General features: G+C 42.5%; 1 protein-coding gene across 3 annotated transcripts in view; it reads right to left on the bottom strand.

Moving 5' to 3' along the window:
• Positions 1 to 20184, bottom strand: part of STRBP (spermatid perinuclear RNA binding protein) — a 253102-nt gene that overhangs the window by 91535 nt on the left and 141383 nt on the right. For 2 of the 3 annotated variants that reach the window (XM_077469361.1, XM_077469441.1), the window contains 4 exons: positions 9429 to 9523; positions 8713 to 8808; positions 8369 to 8480; positions 5287 to 5384 (listed from right to left, as the gene is read on the bottom strand). In XM_077469361.1, coding sequence (XP_077325487.1) covers positions 5287 to 5384; positions 8369 to 8480; positions 8713 to 8808; positions 9429 to 9523 — 401 coding nt within the window. The remainder of the gene's footprint in view (positions 1 to 5286; positions 5385 to 8368; positions 8481 to 8712; positions 8809 to 9428; positions 9524 to 20184) is intronic. The other variant, XM_077469524.1, reaches the window with a different exon arrangement.

Genomic DNA, 20184 nt, shown 5'->3' with positions numbered 1-20184 from the left:
TTGGTAGGTTGTACCCATCCTTGCTACCGATTGCCCCCACTAGGAGGTGAATAACTCAGGGTTTAAGCAACTCAGGGTTGAAGCTCTGGATTCTGATGCATCCTTGAGCTTCTTGGCTCAAGTACCAGGTCAGGGTCCTCAAGATCGGCCCCTCCAGGAGGTGAGCAAGCCGGGGTCCAGAAGGAGATATAATAGGTAGGGATCAATCATGAGTGTAGTCAGGGAACAAGCCAGTGGTCAGTAACGAGTGGTTGCAGATAGGCATCAAACAAATGTATAGTCCGGAAACAATCCAAAAGGTTGGTAACGAATGGTTGCAGGTTGGGATCAAGCAGAATGTAGTCTGCAAACAAGCCAAAGGTCAGTAACGAGTGGTTGCAGGTTGGGATAAAGCAGGAGCTTAGTCCGTAAATAAGCCAAAGGTCAGTAATGAGTAGTTGCAGATAGGCATGAAGCAGAAGTGTAGTCCGCAAACAAGCCAAAGGTCAGTAACGAGTGGTTGCAGGTATGGATCAAGCAGAAGCGTAGTCAGGGAACAAGCCAGAGGTCGATAACGAGTGGTTGCAGGTAGGCATCAAGCAGAAGCTTAGTCCGGAAACAAGCCAAAGGTCGGTAACGAGTGGTTGCAGGTTGGAATAAAGCAGTAGCGTGGTCAAAGAGCAAAGCCAAAGGTCGGTAACAAGCGGTAGCGAAGATCCGGAAAGCAGCATGAGTGACAAGAGATTGGCTAAATCTGGCAAGCAGGAAGTGCAGAGACTTAAAGGAGAAGTACGGTCAAAGCTTGTTTGGCTGTACTTCTCCTGTGGCTCACAGGAGTGCAGCTCCTTTTGCACGCCTCTGACCCATTTTCAGCAGAGAGCGGGATGAGGTCCGCTGTCTGCTGTCGTCACAGTCTCGGTCAAGGCTCGGGCATCATCATGACCATAGTCGGGATCCACCCATATGCCTGGACCGCCACCTGGCTCAGCCTCTCAGCGAACCGCTGGGAGCCTGAGCTGGCCGCTCCTGCCCCCTCCACAGCCAAGTGCTCATCTGAGCGCAGGGGGGGGAGCAGAGAGCTGTGACTGACAGACAGCAGCTCTCTGCTCACAGAGCTGTGAGAACAGAGCGATCAGTGGAGTTTGATCGCTCGGTTCTCAGAGTTAGAGGTGCCGGGGGATAGATGCCGCATCGGACCAATGCTGCATCCACATAGGTAAGTAGGAATCTTAAAAAAAAGTTTATGGAAGGAGCAAAGGAGTTCAAGTTTCAAGAAGGGAGCTTTCCAGCATCCCATTCGCAGTTCCCGATTGCCTCCCCGGCCCCCCAGCAGTTGTATTAACCCCTGCAACACTAAGATTATTGCAACAGGGGTTAACACAATAGCAGGATCTGTCAAAGGCGCTCGCCAATAGTGCTGACTATGCTCGCCCTTTCCGAGCCTCTTCTCCATTCATAAAAATATATATTATAGCTTCCAGTATTGAATAAAAGGGGGGCATTTTTCAGCGGGTGGAGTGGATAAAAGGGCATATAGGAGTGACACAGAGTATCTAAGGGGGCCAATTTCTCAAAGTATTCGGTGGTAAAAGTCTGCCACTGGAAGAAGGGCGGAGAAAGCATAGAAGCCAGAGAACATTCTAGAACGATCGTTTTTTTAAGAGGCCTGTTGGGGGGGAGACAAAAGTGAAATTGCCCACTGAGAATCATGGCTGAAATGAGCAGCGTTATCTACACTCAATGTCCACTTTATTAGGTCCACCTTACTAGTAGCGGGTTGGACCCCTTTTTGTCTTCATTCTTGGCGCCTTAGATACAACAAGTTGTTAGAAACGTTCCTCAGAGATTTTGCTCCATAGTGACATAACATCACGCAGTTACTGCAGATTTGTCAGCTGCACATCCATGATGCCAATCTCCCGTTTCACCACATCACAAAGGTGCTCTATTGGATAGAGATGTGGTGAGTGTGGAGGCCATTGGAGCACAGTGACCTCATTGTTCAGTGGTGAGATGATTGGAGCTTTATGACATGGTGCATTATCCTGCTGGAAGGAGCCATCAGAAGATGGGGACACTGTAGTCATGAAGGGATGGGCATGAGATCTGGTGAGTGTGAAGGCCATTGGAGTCATGAGATGTGGTGAGTGTGGAGGCCATTGGAGTACAGTGACCTCATTGTTCAGTGGTGAGATGATTGGAGCTTTGTGACATGGTGCATTATCCTGCTGGAAGGAGCCATCAGAAGATGGGGACACTGTAGTCAAAGGGATGGACATGGTCAGCAATAATACTCAGGTAGGCCGTGGCGTATAAACCATGCTCAATTGGTACTAAGGGGCCCAAAGTGTGTCAAGAAAATATCCCCCCACACCATTACACTCCCACCACAAACCTGAACCAGTGATACAAGGCAGGATGGATGCATGAATGCGCCAAATTCTGACCCCATCATCTGAATGTCACAGCCGAAATGCAGACTCATCAGACCAGGCAACATTTTTCCAATATTCTATTGTCCAATTTTGGTGATCCTGTGCCAATTGTAGCCTCAGTTTTCTGTTGTTAGCTGACAGGAGTGGCACCCGGGGTGGTCTTCCGCTGTTTCAAGGTTGGATGTGTTGGGCGTTCAGATATGGTATTCTGCATACCTTGGGTGTAACGAGTGGTTATTTGGGTTACTGCTGCCTTTCTCTCATCTGTCAGTCTGCCAATTCTACTCTGACCACAACAAGGCATTTTCTGCCACACAACTGCCGCTCACTGGATATTTTCTCTCTTTTTTCCCACCAGTCTCTGTAAACCCGAGAGATGGCTGTGTGTGAAAATCCCAGAAACACTCAGACCGCCCCGTCTGTCACCAACAACCATGCTACATTCAAAGTCACTTTAATTTCCTTTCTTCTCCCATTCCGATGCCCGGTTTTGAACTTCAGCAAGTCATCTTCACCACTTCTAGATGCCTAAATGCACATAGTTGCCGCCATGCGATTGGCTGCTTAGCAATATGTGTTACCAAGCAATTGACCGGGTGTGCCCAATAAAGTTGCCGTTGAGTGTATATTTCTGTTGTGCAGGGTCTCTGGAATTGGGGGGGGGGGGGGGGGGGGAGAAGAGGGGTCTGTCGATCCCAGGGTAACATTTGGTTGGCTACTATGGGGGAAAAAAAGTGGAGAAGGGTACAGGGCAAGCTTGTAGGGTTCTATCAATTTCCAGCGGTGTTTTAATTGGATAAATAATTGTCTTCGGATAATGACCATGCACATGCTGATAGCCATCTATAGTCGGTCTAACTGCTGTAGAGAGTTGTTTTAAACTAACAAAAAAAAGGGGAATGAACCCTTTGATCAAAACGCAATGCAAACAAAACAAAAAAGTCGTACTAAAAAAGGTCCCACTTGTATCAATCTGATATATAAAGTAATAGAAAGAGGTTGTATGTGTGAGAGATGAAAGCTCCCAAACCACACAATACCTCCTAATAAAACAGAACATTCCTCCGTGAATTGGTTTGGCTGCTGCTGACAACTGCAGAATAGCGGATGCTTCCCATCACATCCTTAATGTGTTATGAAAAGCATTATAAAGAAGCACTGAACTAAAAGGCTATAAAAAAAGCCTCTAAAAAAGGAGGCCGTCACAATGTGTGTCAGTTGGGGGACTAGTGCCCCATCATTGGTGTCAGTGGGAGGAATAGCGCCCCATCATTGGTGTCAGTGGGAGGAATAGCGCCCCATCATTGGTGTCAGTGGGAGGAATAGCGCCCCATCATTGGTGTCAGTGGGAGGAATAGCGCCCCATCATTGGTGTCAGTGGGAGGAATAGCGCCCCATCATTGGTGTCAGTGGGAGGAATAGCGCCCCATCATTGGTGTCAGTGGGAGGAATAGCGCCCCATCATTGGTGTCAGTGGGAGGAATAGCGCCCCATCATTGGTGTCAGTGGGAGGAATAGTGCCCCATCATTGGTGTCAGTGGGGGGGGGGACTAGTGCCCCATCATTGGTGTCAGTGGGTGGACTAGTGCCCCATCATTGGTGTCAGTGAGGGGACTAGTGCCCCATCATTGGTGTCAGTTGGGGGACTAGTGCCCCATCATTGGTGTCAGTTGGGGGACTAGTGCCCCATCATTGGTGTCAGTTGGGGACTAGTGCCCCATCATTGGTTTCAGTTGGGGGACTAGTGCCCCATCATTGGTGTCAGTGGGAAGATTAGTGCCCCATCATTGGTGTCAGTGGGAGGATTAGTGCCCCATCATTGGTGTCATTTGGAGGATTAGTGCCCCATCATTGGTGTCAGTGGGAGGAATAGTGCCCCCATCATTGGTATCAGTGGGAGGAATAGTGCCCCATTGTTGGTATTAGTGGGAGGAATAGTGCCCCATCATTGGTATCAGTGGGAGGAATAGTGCCCCATCATTGATGTCGGTGGGAGAGGGGAAATTTTCTTAATGAGGGCACAGACAGCAATAACTGACAGAGGTTCTAATCCCTCCGTTCAAACATACATTTATTTTTTTATTTATTTTTAAATGGGGTTTTAGTTATATTTTAATCTCCCAAAATAAACAAAGATCATGTGAATAAAATTTGGAGGAAAAGATGGTATTCAGGGGCGAGGGCCACTGTTAGTAAACAGTAGTGGTGCATATGTGTCTCACTCCTCCCCTGGAGCTTAGTCTAGGGCGGAGTGAAACACGTGGGGGGGGGGGGGGGGCGTTGCCATAGTACCATAGTACTCCTGTGGATGTGCAGCACCAGGGATCTTTCCTCTCTTCCTTCCAGCGACTACAGGAGCTGAGATGAGAGACATCCCTTGGCTGCCACTCCTTCAGCGGATGCAGCATCACCCACACTACTCCCCATAGGGATCGAGCCTGAGTGGCACAGTAAAACCGCGGGTCACACTGAGCACTGCAGGGGGACCAGGGGCAACACTGCAGGGGGACCAGGGGCAACAGAAGGAAGGAGAACTTGGGACAGGAGGAGCAGCTAGGTGCTTTTTACAAGTACCTGTAAGCCCCTCACCCCCTTCCCCCTTAGCAGCTGAAAGCAGCTGGAGAGAGAGGCGGAGAAGCAAGCTGCTGCGTGGGGGTACGAATACAGAGGTCGGCACTAGTAAATGCTGACCCCCCTACGCCTCCTGTCCAGGTTCCCCTTGCTTCTGCTGCCCAGATCCCCCTGCTGAACTGATTGGGCCCTGCCCTGTTTGGGGGGGGGGGGGAACCAGTGGTATCCCTCTATTAGTGGCCCCGTTCAGGGATAAGATTTTTGGAATTGGTTCATGTACAAGGTTTACACATGGACTTACCTGCGCACTTTGCGTGATCTCTTCTCTTTCTTTCACGGCCATGTAAGCCAGTGCATCTGTAGGTTCCTTCTCACATGGATCGTGCAGGCCTGGCCCTCCTAGAAACATAGAATATTTATAAAGGGTGGAACTCAGATTGGTTAATATTTATATATTGACTCAAAAGCCTTCAAATGAAAATGAATAGGAGGTACAGTGACTGACCACAACTATTTGTGCATTTCCTCTTCAAAGGAGCACAGTGGAAAGGCTATGGACCTTTCTGTATTCTACACACACTAAATAAACTTTAAAGCAAACCCTTACTGGCCCATAGTTGAAACCACTGTGGAGTAACTCATCCTCCAAAAGGTGGAAGCATTTGTTTTTTCACTTTCTCTCCATAGCTGAGCTCTTTAGTGTCAGTGAGTTTGCAGCTTTCCAGTGAGAAGAGCAGATTGCCGATACCCTATTTGAACAATTTCACTGCTTGTAATTGTGCATTCTGAGGATGAATTGTTCCATATAACTATAGAGGTCAGAGATGACTTATTTTAAAGCTGAAAAAGCTGGAGCAACGTCACCAGCACATGTGGTTCTCTTTGGCTTAGCCTCACCCCATGCTGCGATGAAAGGGAAAGGACAATTACAAAAGGTACTTTGTTACTTTTCTTGTAAAGCGTTTCCTTTATAAATTAATTGATGGTCAGTGTCCCCAATCATTTAGATACTTTTATAAAACTCATCAATTGAAATGTATTCCTACCTTTGTGCTTTCTAGAATTCACAGTTCTTCAATTCAATATTTTTATTTGGAGAATGCATAATTCCATCATACAAGACATACAGTATATCAGCCATGTGATAAAAGACAATAGGGAAGGTTCAGCATATTATGGACAATAGTAAAATTCATTAGTGGATTGTTTTGTGAATCAAGAAATGGGAAGGAAAAATAAATGAGTTTAATAGAGGTTTGGTTGTAGTAAAGTTGTCGGGTGATATGATTGATCTTGGAGTTTTGGGGGATTTATGGTTTAATCTTTTGGAGTTTTGAGGGACTATTGGTTGAGTGTCTTTGTCTTGGAGTTTTGGGGGATTTATGGCAGATCATCTTAAGAGTTTTGGAGGGACTTATGGTTGAGTGTCTTGGAGGTTTGGGAACTTACGGTTGAGTGTCTTGAAGTTTTGGAGGATTTACGGTTCAGTGTTTTGGGGGATTTAAGGTTCAACGTCTTGGAGAATCTACAGTTTAGTGTCTTGGAGTTTAAGGGGGACTTGTGGTTGAGTGTATTGGAGTTTTGGGGGATTCATGGTTTAGTACTTGGAGGATTTAGGGTTGAGAACCTTGAAATTTTGAGGGACTTGTGGTCGAGGGTATTGTGGTTTTGGGGGATTTAAGGTTTGAGTGTCTTGGAGTTTTACGGCATTTATAGCAGAGCATTTTGGAGTTTTGGGAACTTATGGTTGAATGTCTTGGAGTTCTGGGGGATTTACAGTCGAGTGTCTTGGAACTTTTTGGAGGATTTAAGCCTAGTACACACGATAAGATGATTGGAGGAATGATCGTTTTTTTGCACACTAGTCTCCAGATTAAAAATGAAGAGGTTACTAAAGTACGAAAATTCTTGTACGAAGGAATAAAAATACGCAAGTGATGTATTGCATTCGTATAGTGTTTTCGGACAAAAACTGTACCGATTAAAAAATAAATAAATGGTATGATCTGGTATTGTAAGAGAAATTTGTTTGCATTTGTCTGAACAGATTATCGTACGATTGCTTCGAAAGTGGTATTTTTTCTTTTGGTCGTGTGTATGGGCCTTTAGGGTTGAGTGTCTTGGAGTTTTGAGGGATTTATGGTTGAGCATCTTGCAGTTCTGGGGGATATGTAGTTTAGTGTCTTGGTGTTTTGGGATCTTATGGTTGAGTGTCTTGGAGTTTAACCATGCTTAACCATTTAAGGTTAAGCGTCTTGGAGGATTTATGGTTAAGTGTTGTGGAGTTTTGGGGGACTTATGGTTGAGTGTCTTGGAATTTTGCGGGATTTAAGACGAGTACACGCAATGAGATTATCGGAGGAATGATCTTTTTTTTTTGCATGCTAGTCTCCAAATCGAAAATGAAGAGGTTACTAAAGTAATATAGCAGAATAAAAATTCGGAAGTGATGTAAAGGTATTATATTGTATTTTCAGATGAAAACTGGACTGATTAAACAAAAATCCTAGGATCTGGTATCGTACAAGAAAAATATTCCTATTTGTCCCTTCGGGTAAATTTCAGAGGTAAGTTGTGTACGATCAGATTATTGTACGATCACTTCAAAAGCGGTATTTTTTGTATGGGCCTAGGTTATGGGTTGAGCATATTGCAGTTTTGGGGAATTTATGGCTGAGCATTTTGGAGTTTTGGGGGATTTATGGCTGAGCTTATTGGAGTTTTGGAGGATGTTTGGTTGAGCATTTTGGAGTTTTGGGGGAGGTTTGGTTAAGTATATTCTAGTTTTGTGGGATTTATGGCTGAGCATTTTGGAGTTTTGGGGGATTTATGGCTGAGCATATTGGAGTTTTGGGGAATTTATGGCTGAGCTTATTGGAGTTTTGGGGGATGTTTGGTTGAGCATTTTGGAGTTTTTTTTTGGGGGGGGGGGGGGAATCTTGGTTCTGCTGATATAGGTTAGAGAGTTCATAGGTTTATCAACCATTGATCAAAGTTGACAATGGGAAATGGGTAATCCATGGGTCCAAGATTTCCTTAAATTTGACCATGTTGTAGAAGTCCTGCCATCAATGTTTTGGTTGCTACAGTCCAATGAAATTTAGATTTGGATAGCTTTAGTAATTGTTTATTTCCCAGTCATCAAGACATGCATCATGGGGGTAAATTAATATTTTGTGAGGCCTTCAGGTTTTAAGTTCAATGCTTCGCAAGGGTTTTTACAATACCATAAATCCCCCAAAATTCTCAGGCGCTGAACCAGTTATCTTCAAATTACCCCATCAAATGGCCATAATATTTTCCTTGCACTCTAAGTTTTTCCCCACCATCACATCTCAACCCTCAGTGGAATTCAGGCGCTTTTCACTCCCAAGTGGTCTTACCAGGTAGAATGATGCCCGACGCCAGGCACTCCATCACCCTCCGTAATGCTTCTCCGGCACCCAACGGTCTATTACAAGTTCCTAGTGCTTTTTCACATACGAGTTCTAGAGGCTGAGAGGAAAAAAAGAGTGAGAAGGTGAGTCTACTTAAGTAGCCCCCAACTTGATCATCAGTATTTACAACAAAAACAATAAAATAGGTTAGGATGCAAAGGAAAATGGTTTTGTTTGGCATCTTATAATTCAGGCCAACAACTTTCATTATAAAAAATAACTGTGCCATTATCTGAGCATTTTCTAAGAACTACCCCCATGCAAGATGTCCCACCACATTCCACACTCACCCATCCTTTCAGCTGGGTCCAGGTAGGAACTCTGTTGCACAAATCTCGTAGAATACGCAGCACAATTACACAAGATTTTAATCCGTTTGCTCTCGCCTGGAATAGACAAAATGGTTCCAATCCTGCTTCTGTGTTCTCTCTTTACCCCAAACCTACAGAGGCCTCAGACAGATTCTTTAAATATGATTACTGAGTAGTAGGACTAACTTCATGCAAAGAAAACTACAGAACAGAATGTTTAGAAAGGTCAGGTTTTTAACTGAAAAGCTTCACGTAAAAAGATTGCTTTTGTAGCCTCATGATCATGATATACCAGCTAACAACCGCTACACCTAAAAAAATAAAAAATAAATATCTAGACAGCATCAGTGCCACCTGTTGGCAGGAGGCCAACATAGCAGGGTGTGCCAAAAGCTTTACACGTTAGGAGGTACGCAATTCTGATTGTTCATTGTGTTAAAGGCGTACAGCTGAGAACCAATTATTAGCTGGCAAACATCAAGCAATCTCCCATCAGGGCCAAATAGATGGCACTGCTGCTAGGCAAATATGACTTTGGGGGAAAAAAAAAAGTGAATGTAGAGTTATAAACTACTCAGGTATATTATGAAAGATTACAAGTGCATGAATAACATGAGATCAAAGAAAAATCAAATGAAAAAAAAAAAAAACCTCATAAGGCTACAATAACAATAAGGTAAGAACAAATAGCCAACCTGAAACCATTTGGCATGTCGCAGAGACGCCAAGGCGTTCAGGCATTTCTGCCTGTCCAATAAGTCCGGAGGATCTTTCATCGCAACATTTTCTACTGATAAGATGGGATAAAAAAAAAAGACAGATACAATTTGACCAAGGGGATTCTGTCACAGGAAAGAGTATGGCAGCATCTGAACAAGCTAATAAGACTCCCAGAGAAACTGAATGGTTCACAAAGTGCACGGCGGTTATATTATCCAAAGGCCATTCAAGTAGTATGTGCAACACAAAGCAAAAAGGAGGCATTCACTTCCAGTTTACAAAATCAATAACAGCTATGTACCATCTGGGATCTTATTAAAAATGCACAACATATTTCAGAGCGTTAAAAATAGGCATATAGCACTTCCTGACCCTCTCTGAACCGATCACTGAACTCGTGCATCTCTGGTCCAACGCGAGTCGTCCAGAGGCAGGATGTCCTTTTTTTGTCTATGATCATTAAAATCGCATCCCTTAAGTAAGCTGGGATGCAATATAGTTTGTGAATATTGTTCTACTTAAACAGTTACTATCAAATAAAAATTGTAAATGAGGCTTGCGGTAGGATGCTCATATACCTTTATGACTACAGCAATTGTTTCTGTATATATTTTTTTCCTCTACAGTGATATTGAAATGAAAGCTATAAATCCGAAATAGTAAAGAATACGGACTTAAAAACGCTTGTGTTTACAGATTCTTCATCCTTCATTGAAATGTTTTATCTATCACCATGTGAGCCATACACAAAGCTAGAATGCATTTAGAGCAATTTTCACTGGGTCTCAAATTTTGCTCAACTACAACCGGGCATATGATTTTTTTTGAGCAGTTTTATATATATAAAAAAATAAAAAAAACACATTTAGAATTGGGTTTGCTATTGGCCACAGACCCAGAGCGCTTACCTAAACAGAATAGGGAGAATCAGCAAAAAGTGGCACAGGCATAAAGCCTGTGCCACTCTTCTAAACTGATCAGATCCGACTCCTAAAAAAGTTAGTGCAAAGCCCCTTCAGTAATTAGGAACGATGTGTCAGACGTAGCATGGAGAGGAGGAGACATGCCGAACACGGCATAGAGAGCGGGATCCCTCCCACTCCTAACACCTATACTTACCTAAGAGAGAGAGAGAGAGAGAGAGAGAGAAAGAAAGAAAGAAAGAAAGAAAGAAAGAAAGAAAGAAAGAAAGAAAGAAAGAAAGAAAGAAAGAAAGAAAGAAAGAAAGAAAGAAAGAAAGAAAGAAAGAAAGAAAGAAAGAAAGAAAGAAAGAAAGAAAGAAAGAAAGAAAAAAAAGAAGGAAGAGGAAGAAAGAAAGGAGGCAGGAGGAACATGGCATGGGGAGCAGGATATGGGCCAGACATGGCACAGAGCAGTAGAGCTGAAGCTGCTTTTTTTAAAGTAGAATTCCATGCTAATTAATAAGCTAAGTTAATTAGGTTAGCATTGGTGTTAGAAGTGGCAGGGAACATTTCTAAGGCTAATAAACTTTAGCTCCTGCTCTCTGTGCCATGTCTGGCACATCTCCTGCTCTCCATGCCATGCTCCTCTTTCCTACTTCTTTCTTTTGCCTTCTTCATTGTTTTAGTAAGGCCTCGTTATCTTTAGGTTAGCAGGGAACATTTTTAGGACTAAGCCTACTGAAGCCTTACTAAAATGAATGAAGGAATGGAGGGAGGAGGAAAGAAGAATGAAGGAGGAAGAAAAGAAGACAGAAGAAGAAGAAAGAAGCAGGATGAAGGGAAGGAGGAGGATGAAGGGAAGGAGGAGGAGGAAGACGACGTAAGGAGAAGGAAGACGGAAGGAGGAAGAAGACGTAAGGAGGAAGAAGAGACGGAAGGAGGAAGAAGAGACGGAAGGAGGAAGAAGAGACGGAAGGAGGAAGAAGACGGAAGGAGGAAGAAGAAGAAAATAAGTTGTTACTATAGAACAAGATTTACTCTACCAACGTGAAATTTGAACGAAATTTCGAGTCAAACCGTCTAACAAAGATATAACAGTTTTTCTTTTTTTTATTACTTCCTAGGGACACAGCTAACACATTTTTTTTTCTTTTTTTAACGAACGTCCACAATATGCACTAACCCTCTCTCCAGTATATAAGAAATAAAACAGCAAAGTTATATTTCTTCAGTATTATTAGGATACAGGAGATTAGCAGAACATTCACGATGGAGTGTCTGCTGGTTGGACCAAAATAGAGTTCGCATAGAATGTGTCTTTAGTGAAATATCATTGTTTAATGAACATATACTTTATACAACTATGTATCCTGAAAATAAAGGGGTGGGTCCTGCGCAAATCGTGCCACTCAAATAAAATACACAAATTCAAAATAATATAAATATGTGCATACATACAATGCCGTGAAAAAAATATAGTCCAAAAAACAGCACGCATAAAAATATATAAAAAATATATAAAAAAATGGAAAAAAGGTTTAATGATAGAACAATAATAAAATGTCCGCTACTCAAGGCTCCCAGAACTCTCACCTTTAAACGAAGTGAATAAGCAAATCAAACAAACTCCAGGATTCTCTTATTTCATTCATAAATAATAAATAATAGCCATCAGGCAATCCAAAGGAGGGATGCAATGATACAATTCCGCCACTAGAGGGCCAGTCCCAGCTTCCAGAATAGCTGAAATGGATCTTCACTTCTATTTCACAGTGTATGGCTCAAAATAAGAGAGAGGAGGGGGAGAGAGAGAAACAGGAGACTTCCATAGTGTAGTAGTTTAAAAAACGGCAGGTAAATTTATTAAAAAGCAGTAAAGACTCTCACATTTTAATTGCAAAAACAAGCACAATCAGGAAGAGGGTATAATGACAACTTCCTCCCGCCTTACTCTACTTCCGGTTCGTCCTCTGGCCAATCCCTACGCGTTACGTCATGTGACTTCTTCATGGGGATCCCCATGAGGATCCCCATGAAGAAGTCACATGACGTAACGCGTAGGGATTGGCCAGAGGACGAACCGGAAGTAGAGTAAGGCGGGAGGAAGTTGTCATTATACCCTCTTCCTGATTGTGCTTGTTTTTGCAATTAAAATGTGAGAGTCTTTACTGCTTTTTAATAAATTTACCTGCCGTTTTTTAAACTACTACACTATGGAAGTCTCCTGTTTCTCTCTCTCCCCCTCCTCTCTCTTATTTTGAGCCATACACTGTGAAATAGAAGTGAAGATCCATTTCAGCTATTCTGGAAGCTGGGACTGGCCCTCTAGTGGCGGAATTGTATCATTGCATCCCTCCTTTGGATTGCCTGATGGCTATTATTTATTATTTATGAATGAAATAAGAGAATCCTGGAGTTTGTTTGATTTGCTTATTCACTTCGTTTAAAGGTGAGAGTTCTGGGAGCCTTGAGTAGCGGACATTTTATTATTGTTCTATCATTAAACCTTTTTTCCATTTTTTTATATATTTTTTATATATTTTTATGCGTGCTGTTTTTTGGACTATATTTTTTTCACGGCATTGTATGTATGCACATATTTATATTATTTTGAATTTGTGTATTTTATTTGAGTGGCACGATTTGCGCAGGACCCACCCCTTTATATTCATTATTTGATAGTTTGTGCTCACTATTTTGTCCTGCTGCATTTTTTAGTTAGCATTTGCACTTTATATCACTCAGGCTCTTTTTCACAGCATCTGTGTTTCATTATATCTGATTTTGGATTTTGTTCCACTTTAGTCACTTATTACCACTTAGCGGCGCGAAGGCTGACCACTTTTATTTTATTTTTATTTTTATGTATCCTGAAAGGTTTGTACTTTTTCATTCATTTTAGATGATATTCGTCTATTTTTATTGAGGAAACTTCAAGTTCTTTAATCCACTGCTCAGGAACATCTGTAGATTTGGCTATTCTCCTTCATTATTCAAGCTCACAGGTTTGATAGCTAAAACATCAAAATGAATTCCTGCCTCGTAAAAATGATCAAATGTTGAAAGAATCTTACGTTAATATTGCACTGCTTATGAAATCTGGGTAAATTCAGCCTTCAATGTTTCATAATTTTTTTTTTTTTTTAAATAAGAGTGTTTGCCGTATTTGTTTTCTCTACATCTGTATATTAATATTCCTTCTTGCCCCAGATTCCTATTATCAGAAGCGCTACAGCCTATTTTCCGTCCTGCAGAACTCCGCAGCAGATGTTTTCATTGTATTATGTCTTGCTGTCATATTGACGTCATAAAGCTCAAATTTTATATCCTTTGTCTCTTTAAAAGGATATTCGAAAAATGTTTAAAGGTGCAGTCCCATAATAAAGAACACACAATCAGCACAGGAATAAGAACGCACACACGGCAGGTACACACATAAGGGCTTGTGACAACGGGCTTTTTTTTGCGTTTGAACTGCTTCTCTTCCTACACAAAAGTCTATGGGAATGCAAAAGCAGCTTAACGGCAAGTCAAATGCACTTGCAATGCATTTGGAACAATCTTAGAGGAATGTCAAACTGTCAAACGCATTCTGCTTTTGCCAATCAAAGTCCTAAGTCCATCTATATAGGTCCTATCGTCTCCCCTGAAGGATTGGGTCATCTTGAACTGACTAGTCATTTATCTAACGCAAGCTATACACTTTACATGTTTCCTGTTCAGCCCGCTAGACTTTCCCATCCATGCTAAAGAGCGTTAATGCAGGAATCTGCCCTGCCAGCTATTATAATGGATTGGATGCCATCGCAGTTCAACAATTTTCCATCCAGCGCCTTCACTTTTCAGCTAAAGTTTGCAGAGTCAGTTGGTTCCAACAGGGTCATCTACGGCTCAAATTTCAGCCAATTAACAGCAATTGGCTGAAGTTAGCCTCATATATGGCTAGCCTAGGAGAGATCATTTATATGGCTGGAGGTGGAATCAGTGCTGATTATCCGTGCCGCCTATCAGTGCCGTATATTCAGACTGGATACAGTTGTTGGGCTGACCATTTTCCATCCAGCTCCCTCAATTTTTCAATTGAAGTTCATTAGGCCAGTTGGTGCCAACAAGGCCACCTATGGCTTGAGTTGCAGCCAAGGAATCAGCTGAAATTCAAATCCTGTTTAGCCAACAGAGAGATCATTTATACAGTGGGGGAAATTATTTGATCCCCTGCAGATTTTGTAAGTTTGCCCACTTACAAAGAAATGAAGGGCCTACAATTTTTATCATAGATGTATTTTAAATGATAGGGACAGAATATCAACCAAAAAACAAACCAAAAAAAAAAACACGAAACAAATTTTATAAATGGAGTTACAGTTAGTAAAAGTATTTGATCTCCTACCAACCAACAATAATTCTGGCTCCCACAGACTGGCTACAGTAGGTGCTCATGTGGTACACAGATTAGTCCTGTCAATGTAGAAAGGTGCTCCTAACGACACTTTGTTAAGTGTATAAAAGACACCTGTCCACAGAAACTCTTTCTTCCATTCAAACCTCACCATCATGGGCAAGACCAAAGAGCTGTCAGAGGACGTCAGGAACAAGATTGTAGACCTGCACAAGGCTGGAATGGGCTACAAGACCATCAGCAAGAAGTTTGGTGAGAAGGAGACAACTGTTGGAATGATTATACACAAATGGAAGAACTACAAAATAACCATCAATCGCCCTCGGTATGGAGCTCCATGCAAGATTTTGCTTTATGGGGTAAGGATGATCATGAGAAAAGTGAGGGATCAGCCCAGAACTACATGGGAGGAGCTTGTGAATGATCTCAAGGCAGTTAGGACCACAGTCACCAAACAAACCATTGGTAACACAATACTCTGCATTGGATTGAAATCCTGATGCACCCACAAGGTTCCCCCTCCTGAAGAAGGCACATGTACAAATACTTATTTTACTCACGGAGCTACAACTCAAGTTGTAACATTTGAATCATGTGTTTTCTGGATTTTTGGTTGATATTCAGTCTCCATCATTTAAAATACACCTACGATAAAAACGATAGACCCTTCATTTCTTTGTAAGTGGGCAAAATTACAAAAAATCTGCAGGGAATCAAATAATTATTTTCCCCACTGCATAGATAGAGGAGGAATTTGCACTGCTGGCTGATAAATTCAGACTGGATGCAGTTGTTGCTCGACATAAAAAAAACTTTCCAACCAGCTCCTTCAATTTTTCAATTGAAGCTTGTCTAGCCAGTTGGTGTCAACAGGGACACCTACGGCTCAAATGTCACTCAATTTAGCAGAACCTGGGCAAAAAATAAATAAATGTATGGCTAGCATAAGAGATCATTTATATGGGTGGATGAGGAATCTGCACTGCTGGCAGTTCTATTCAGATTTGATGAAGTCACTGTTCAACTGCCATTTTTCCAACCAACTCCTCCAATTTTTCAGTTGAAGATTGCTGAGCAAGTTGGATCCAACAGGGCCAACTACAGCTTGACTTGCAGCCAATTCAGCAGGAACTGGCCGAAATTCAAGTAATGTATAGCTAGCCTAAGAGAGATCATTGGAGGAATCTGCACTGCTGGCTGTTACATTAAGATGGATGTAGTTGCTGTTTCAGCTGACGATTTTCAAACCAGCTCCTTCAATTTTTCAACGGAAGTTTGTTGAGCCAGTTGGATTCAACAGGCCACCTACAGCTCAACTTGTAGCCAATTCAGCAGCAATTGGGCAAAATTTGAGTCACGCATGGCTAGCCTGAGAGAGATCATTTATATTGATGGTAGAGGAATCTGCACTGCTGGCTGTTATATTCAGATTTGATGAAGTCGTTGTTCCACTGATACCTTTTCCAACCAGCTCCTTCAATATAACAACTGAAGATTGTTGAGCCTGGTGGTGCTGATAGGACCCAAATTTCAGTAATTTCAGCTGGAATTGGCCAAAATGTAAGTCATGTATGGATAGCCTAATGCCAGCCATAGATGGTTTAAATCTCAGACGGGACTGGCCAAGATTTTAACCATCTAAGGGCAGGCTGAATGTACCAAAGTCGATCCATCGATTGACTTGGGTACATCCAGCATGTCGGATTTTCAGCATGTGATTATTGCCAGCGCAAACATAATGACCATTGCTAAGCCTAGGAAGAGCAAGCAAAAAATCCATAAGCTGCAGTGTCAGGCCTGGCAATCTATACCAATAAATGCCAACTGCCTGAGGACAAAGAAAACTTGAAGAACCAAAGTAATTAAATTACACTTATGAAGAGATTGTTTTCTTTATAATTCAGCTTTGAGCTTATGGCAGACATCACTTTATCCAACTAGAATAATATTTATGGATCATACAGTACCGAGCGAAATATATAGGAAATGCGTTGCTACTTTTATCATGTACAGCAGGGGTAGGCAACCTCGGCCCTCCAGCTGTTTTGAAACTACAAGTCCCATGAGACATTGCAGGACCCCGACAATCACAGGCATGACTCCTAGAGGCATGATGGGATTTGTAGTTTCAGCACAGCTGGAGGGCAGAGGTTGCCTATCCCTGGTGTACAGGTTGCCTCCCTGCCAAAAACGTTATACTGAACATCAGCTTAAAGAGCAAAAATCGGAATCTGCTGCTTATGGTAAACATGCATTGTCCAGAAGTTAGCAATCTTAGATATTTAAAGGAAAAATAAACTGCGCTTGAGTGAAACAGCTAAAGGGTGCAATAATCTATAAAGAAGGCAGCAGCAGTAAGTGAGATGCACACACCTAACAACAATAAGGAAATACAAAAAGCTGCGCCAACATGTTGGCGCAGCTTTTTGTATTTCCTTAATCTTAGATATTTGTTCTTCAAAGGGTGCTCTAGGTGCAATAAATTACAACAGCATCAGAATTACCACCATAGAGCTTCTTGTCCTTAATGCCTTTGATGGGGCAGTTGGCTTAAAGTAGTGAAATCCCTCAATTTCCTCCAACATCTAATGCAGAGGTCTCCAAACTTTGTAAACCAAGGGCCACTTTCCATCAGGCTTTAGGCCCCCCCCCTCCCCCCACTATAGCCAGTGGGAGTAGAAAATGCCGTCGTCAATGGGAGTAAACAATGCCCCATATCACTGGTATCAGTGGAAGGAATAGTGCCTTATCAATGGTGTCAGTTGGAGAAAAGTATCCTTTATAAGTCTGTCCAGGCAAAATAATAAAAAAATAAAAAAAACAGCATATGCAGTACATCTCTGCAATATATGCACTTTTCCCCAAGTTCTGTCTCCTTAAAAACGGATGAACCCCAACACCACCCAAAAAAAAAAAAAAACACCACTACTTAAAAAAAAAAAAAAAAAAAAAAAAAAAAACTGATGCAAGAGAAGAAGGGAGTGCCTCTTGCCCTCCCTCTCCACTTCTTCCCGAGTCACCCAACCTACCATTTCTCCCCCTTCTTTTTTTCTCATCTGGGGTGAGATACCGTGGAGAGCATGAACCTATGAACGTGAATACCCATGTATTATGATACATCCCCCTTCATCTCATAAAATCGAACAGACACCTTTCCCACTGGGGCGTTTTTCAGGCGCTTTTGGGCTAAAAATAGCGCCTGTAAAGTGCCTGCAAAACGGCTCCCCTGCAGTCTGTGTGAAAGACAGAGTGCTTTCACACTGAGGCGAGCAGCACGTTTGGAGTGGTGCATGCCGCTCCTCCACCACTCCTGCCCATGGCTATTAATGGGCACCACTGCCGAAGCGCATGCAATGCGATTTGGCAGCGGTGCTTCACGGGCGCATTTAACCTCTTGCTCGGCCGCTAGCTGGGTTATATGCGCCCCACTAGCAGCCGAACAGCACCGCTAAAATGATGGTAAAGCGTCGCTAAAACTAGCAGCGTTTTACCATCCATGCCTGCCCGCTCCAGTGTGAAAGCAGCCTTCATAAGTGATACAGAAAATTTCTTACATTTAAACATTTATTAAACAAAACAAACCTCCAATCAGTTTACTTGTATGTACGATTTTTTTTTTTTTTTAAATCATTAGTGTATTTTTTCCCCCCAAAAATTGCATTTGAAAGACCTCTGCGCAAATGCCGTGTGACATAAAATATTGCAACAACCGCTATTTTATTCCCTAGGACAGTGATGGCGAACCTTGGCACTCCAGATGTTTTGGAACTATATTTCCCATGATGCTCATGCACTCTTCAGCATCATGGGAAATGTAGTTCAAAAACATCTGGGGTGCCAAGATTCGCCATCACTGCCCTAGGATCTCTGCTAAAAAAATACATATATAATTTTTGGGGGGTCCAAGTGATTTTCTGGCAGAAAATACAGGATTTTTACTTGTAAGCAACAAGTGTCAGAAAAGATTTAGTCTTTAAATGGTTAAACTGAGAACTCTACACACAGAGTTGAGTTCATTCATTCAAGTGTAAACATTGTATCTCTTTTCTTGGCAGACTGTCCAGAGAGGAGAAAAGTCGCTTCTATGAAGACTCAGGCAACTTGCATTGACTTCTATTACAGAAGTCATTTGCAAGCCGCGCTGTAGTTCTAAATCGGTCTTTTTATCAGAAAAATCGGCCGATGCCGATTAATTAAAAAACTGCAAATATCGGTCAACCTCTAATTTTATATATATATATATATATATATATATAGTCCGACATATACACCAACCCCCCCCCTCGATACCTATGTGACATTTGTATGACCTAACTTTGAGAGCACTATGTACTATGTAATTCCACAACTTTTGTAGTCTTTTTTTTTTTTTTTTTTATCGAAAATGTATTCCCCCCCCCACCATCCTATGAGGATAAATGGGTAGTTGACCTCCATGTCAATTTAGAAACTGAAGACTGACTTGATATCTGGACCGCCACCAAATCCTGCTTGCAAAATTTGGCTGCCATGGAAGCCTCTTATAAAAGTCCACTCACGATGGTACCTGGTTGACTCCTTCCTTTTGAACCCCTAACCTAATTAAGCACATTCATCTTAACCCATCATTCTATGCTTATGAGAATCCTGGAATCCATCCTTCCCTCCCATCATTTTATACCTATACTCTCCTCCCTTTCATAACCATGTCCTATAGCTCCCTTTAAGTTTGTTTTACCCTCTATTGCCCCATACACACGATCAGAAATTCCATCAGAAAAAACATGTTTTTTCTGACGGAATTCCGCTCAAGCTTGCCTTGCATACACACGGTCACACAAGTTCTCTGAGCTTTCGACCGTCAAGAACACGGTGATGTACAACACTACGACGAGCCGAGAAAATTAAGTTCAATGCTTCCGAGCATTCATCGAATTGTTCCCGAGCATGCGTAGGAATTCTGCGTGTCGGAATTGCTACAGGCAATCGGAACTTTTTCCGACCGAAAAATAGATAACCTGCTCTCAATCTTTTTCTGGCGGGAATTCGGCCAGCAAAAGTCCGATGGAGCATATACACGGTCACATTTTCCGACCAAAAGCTCTCATCGGTCTTTTGCTGGCCGAATTTCTGATCGTGTGTACAGGGCATAAGGCACATTTGCCAAACACAAGGCCCGTGGGCCAAATCCAGCCCGTTTCATGTGGCCCTCACACCTCTCCTACAACTCTGGGACCCCCTTGTCTCAGTGGTAAAGACAGAACTCCATCGCAATAGCTTGCTCTATACAGCCGTGGGAGGGCTTGTGTTTGCCCCCTGTCTCAGATACCAGCTGACAGTTGGACAGAACTGCTCCTACAGACCTATGCCTCTCTGTGCAGCAGCAGCACCCCCTTGTCTCCACTTCCTCTGGTCTCACCATTTGGCAAACTATGGCAGCTGAGTCCAGCC

This window comes from Lithobates pipiens, unplaced genomic scaffold, assembly GCF_037356315.1.
Source record: "Lithobates pipiens isolate NorthernLeopardFrog02 unplaced genomic scaffold, aLitPip1_a1.2 Scaffold_1, whole genome shotgun sequence".
Lineage (NCBI taxonomy): Eukaryota > Metazoa > Chordata > Amphibia > Anura > Ranidae > Lithobates > Lithobates pipiens.
The sequence above is the reverse complement of the archived record's forward strand: the minus strand, read 5'-3'. Positions and strand labels throughout refer to the sequence as shown.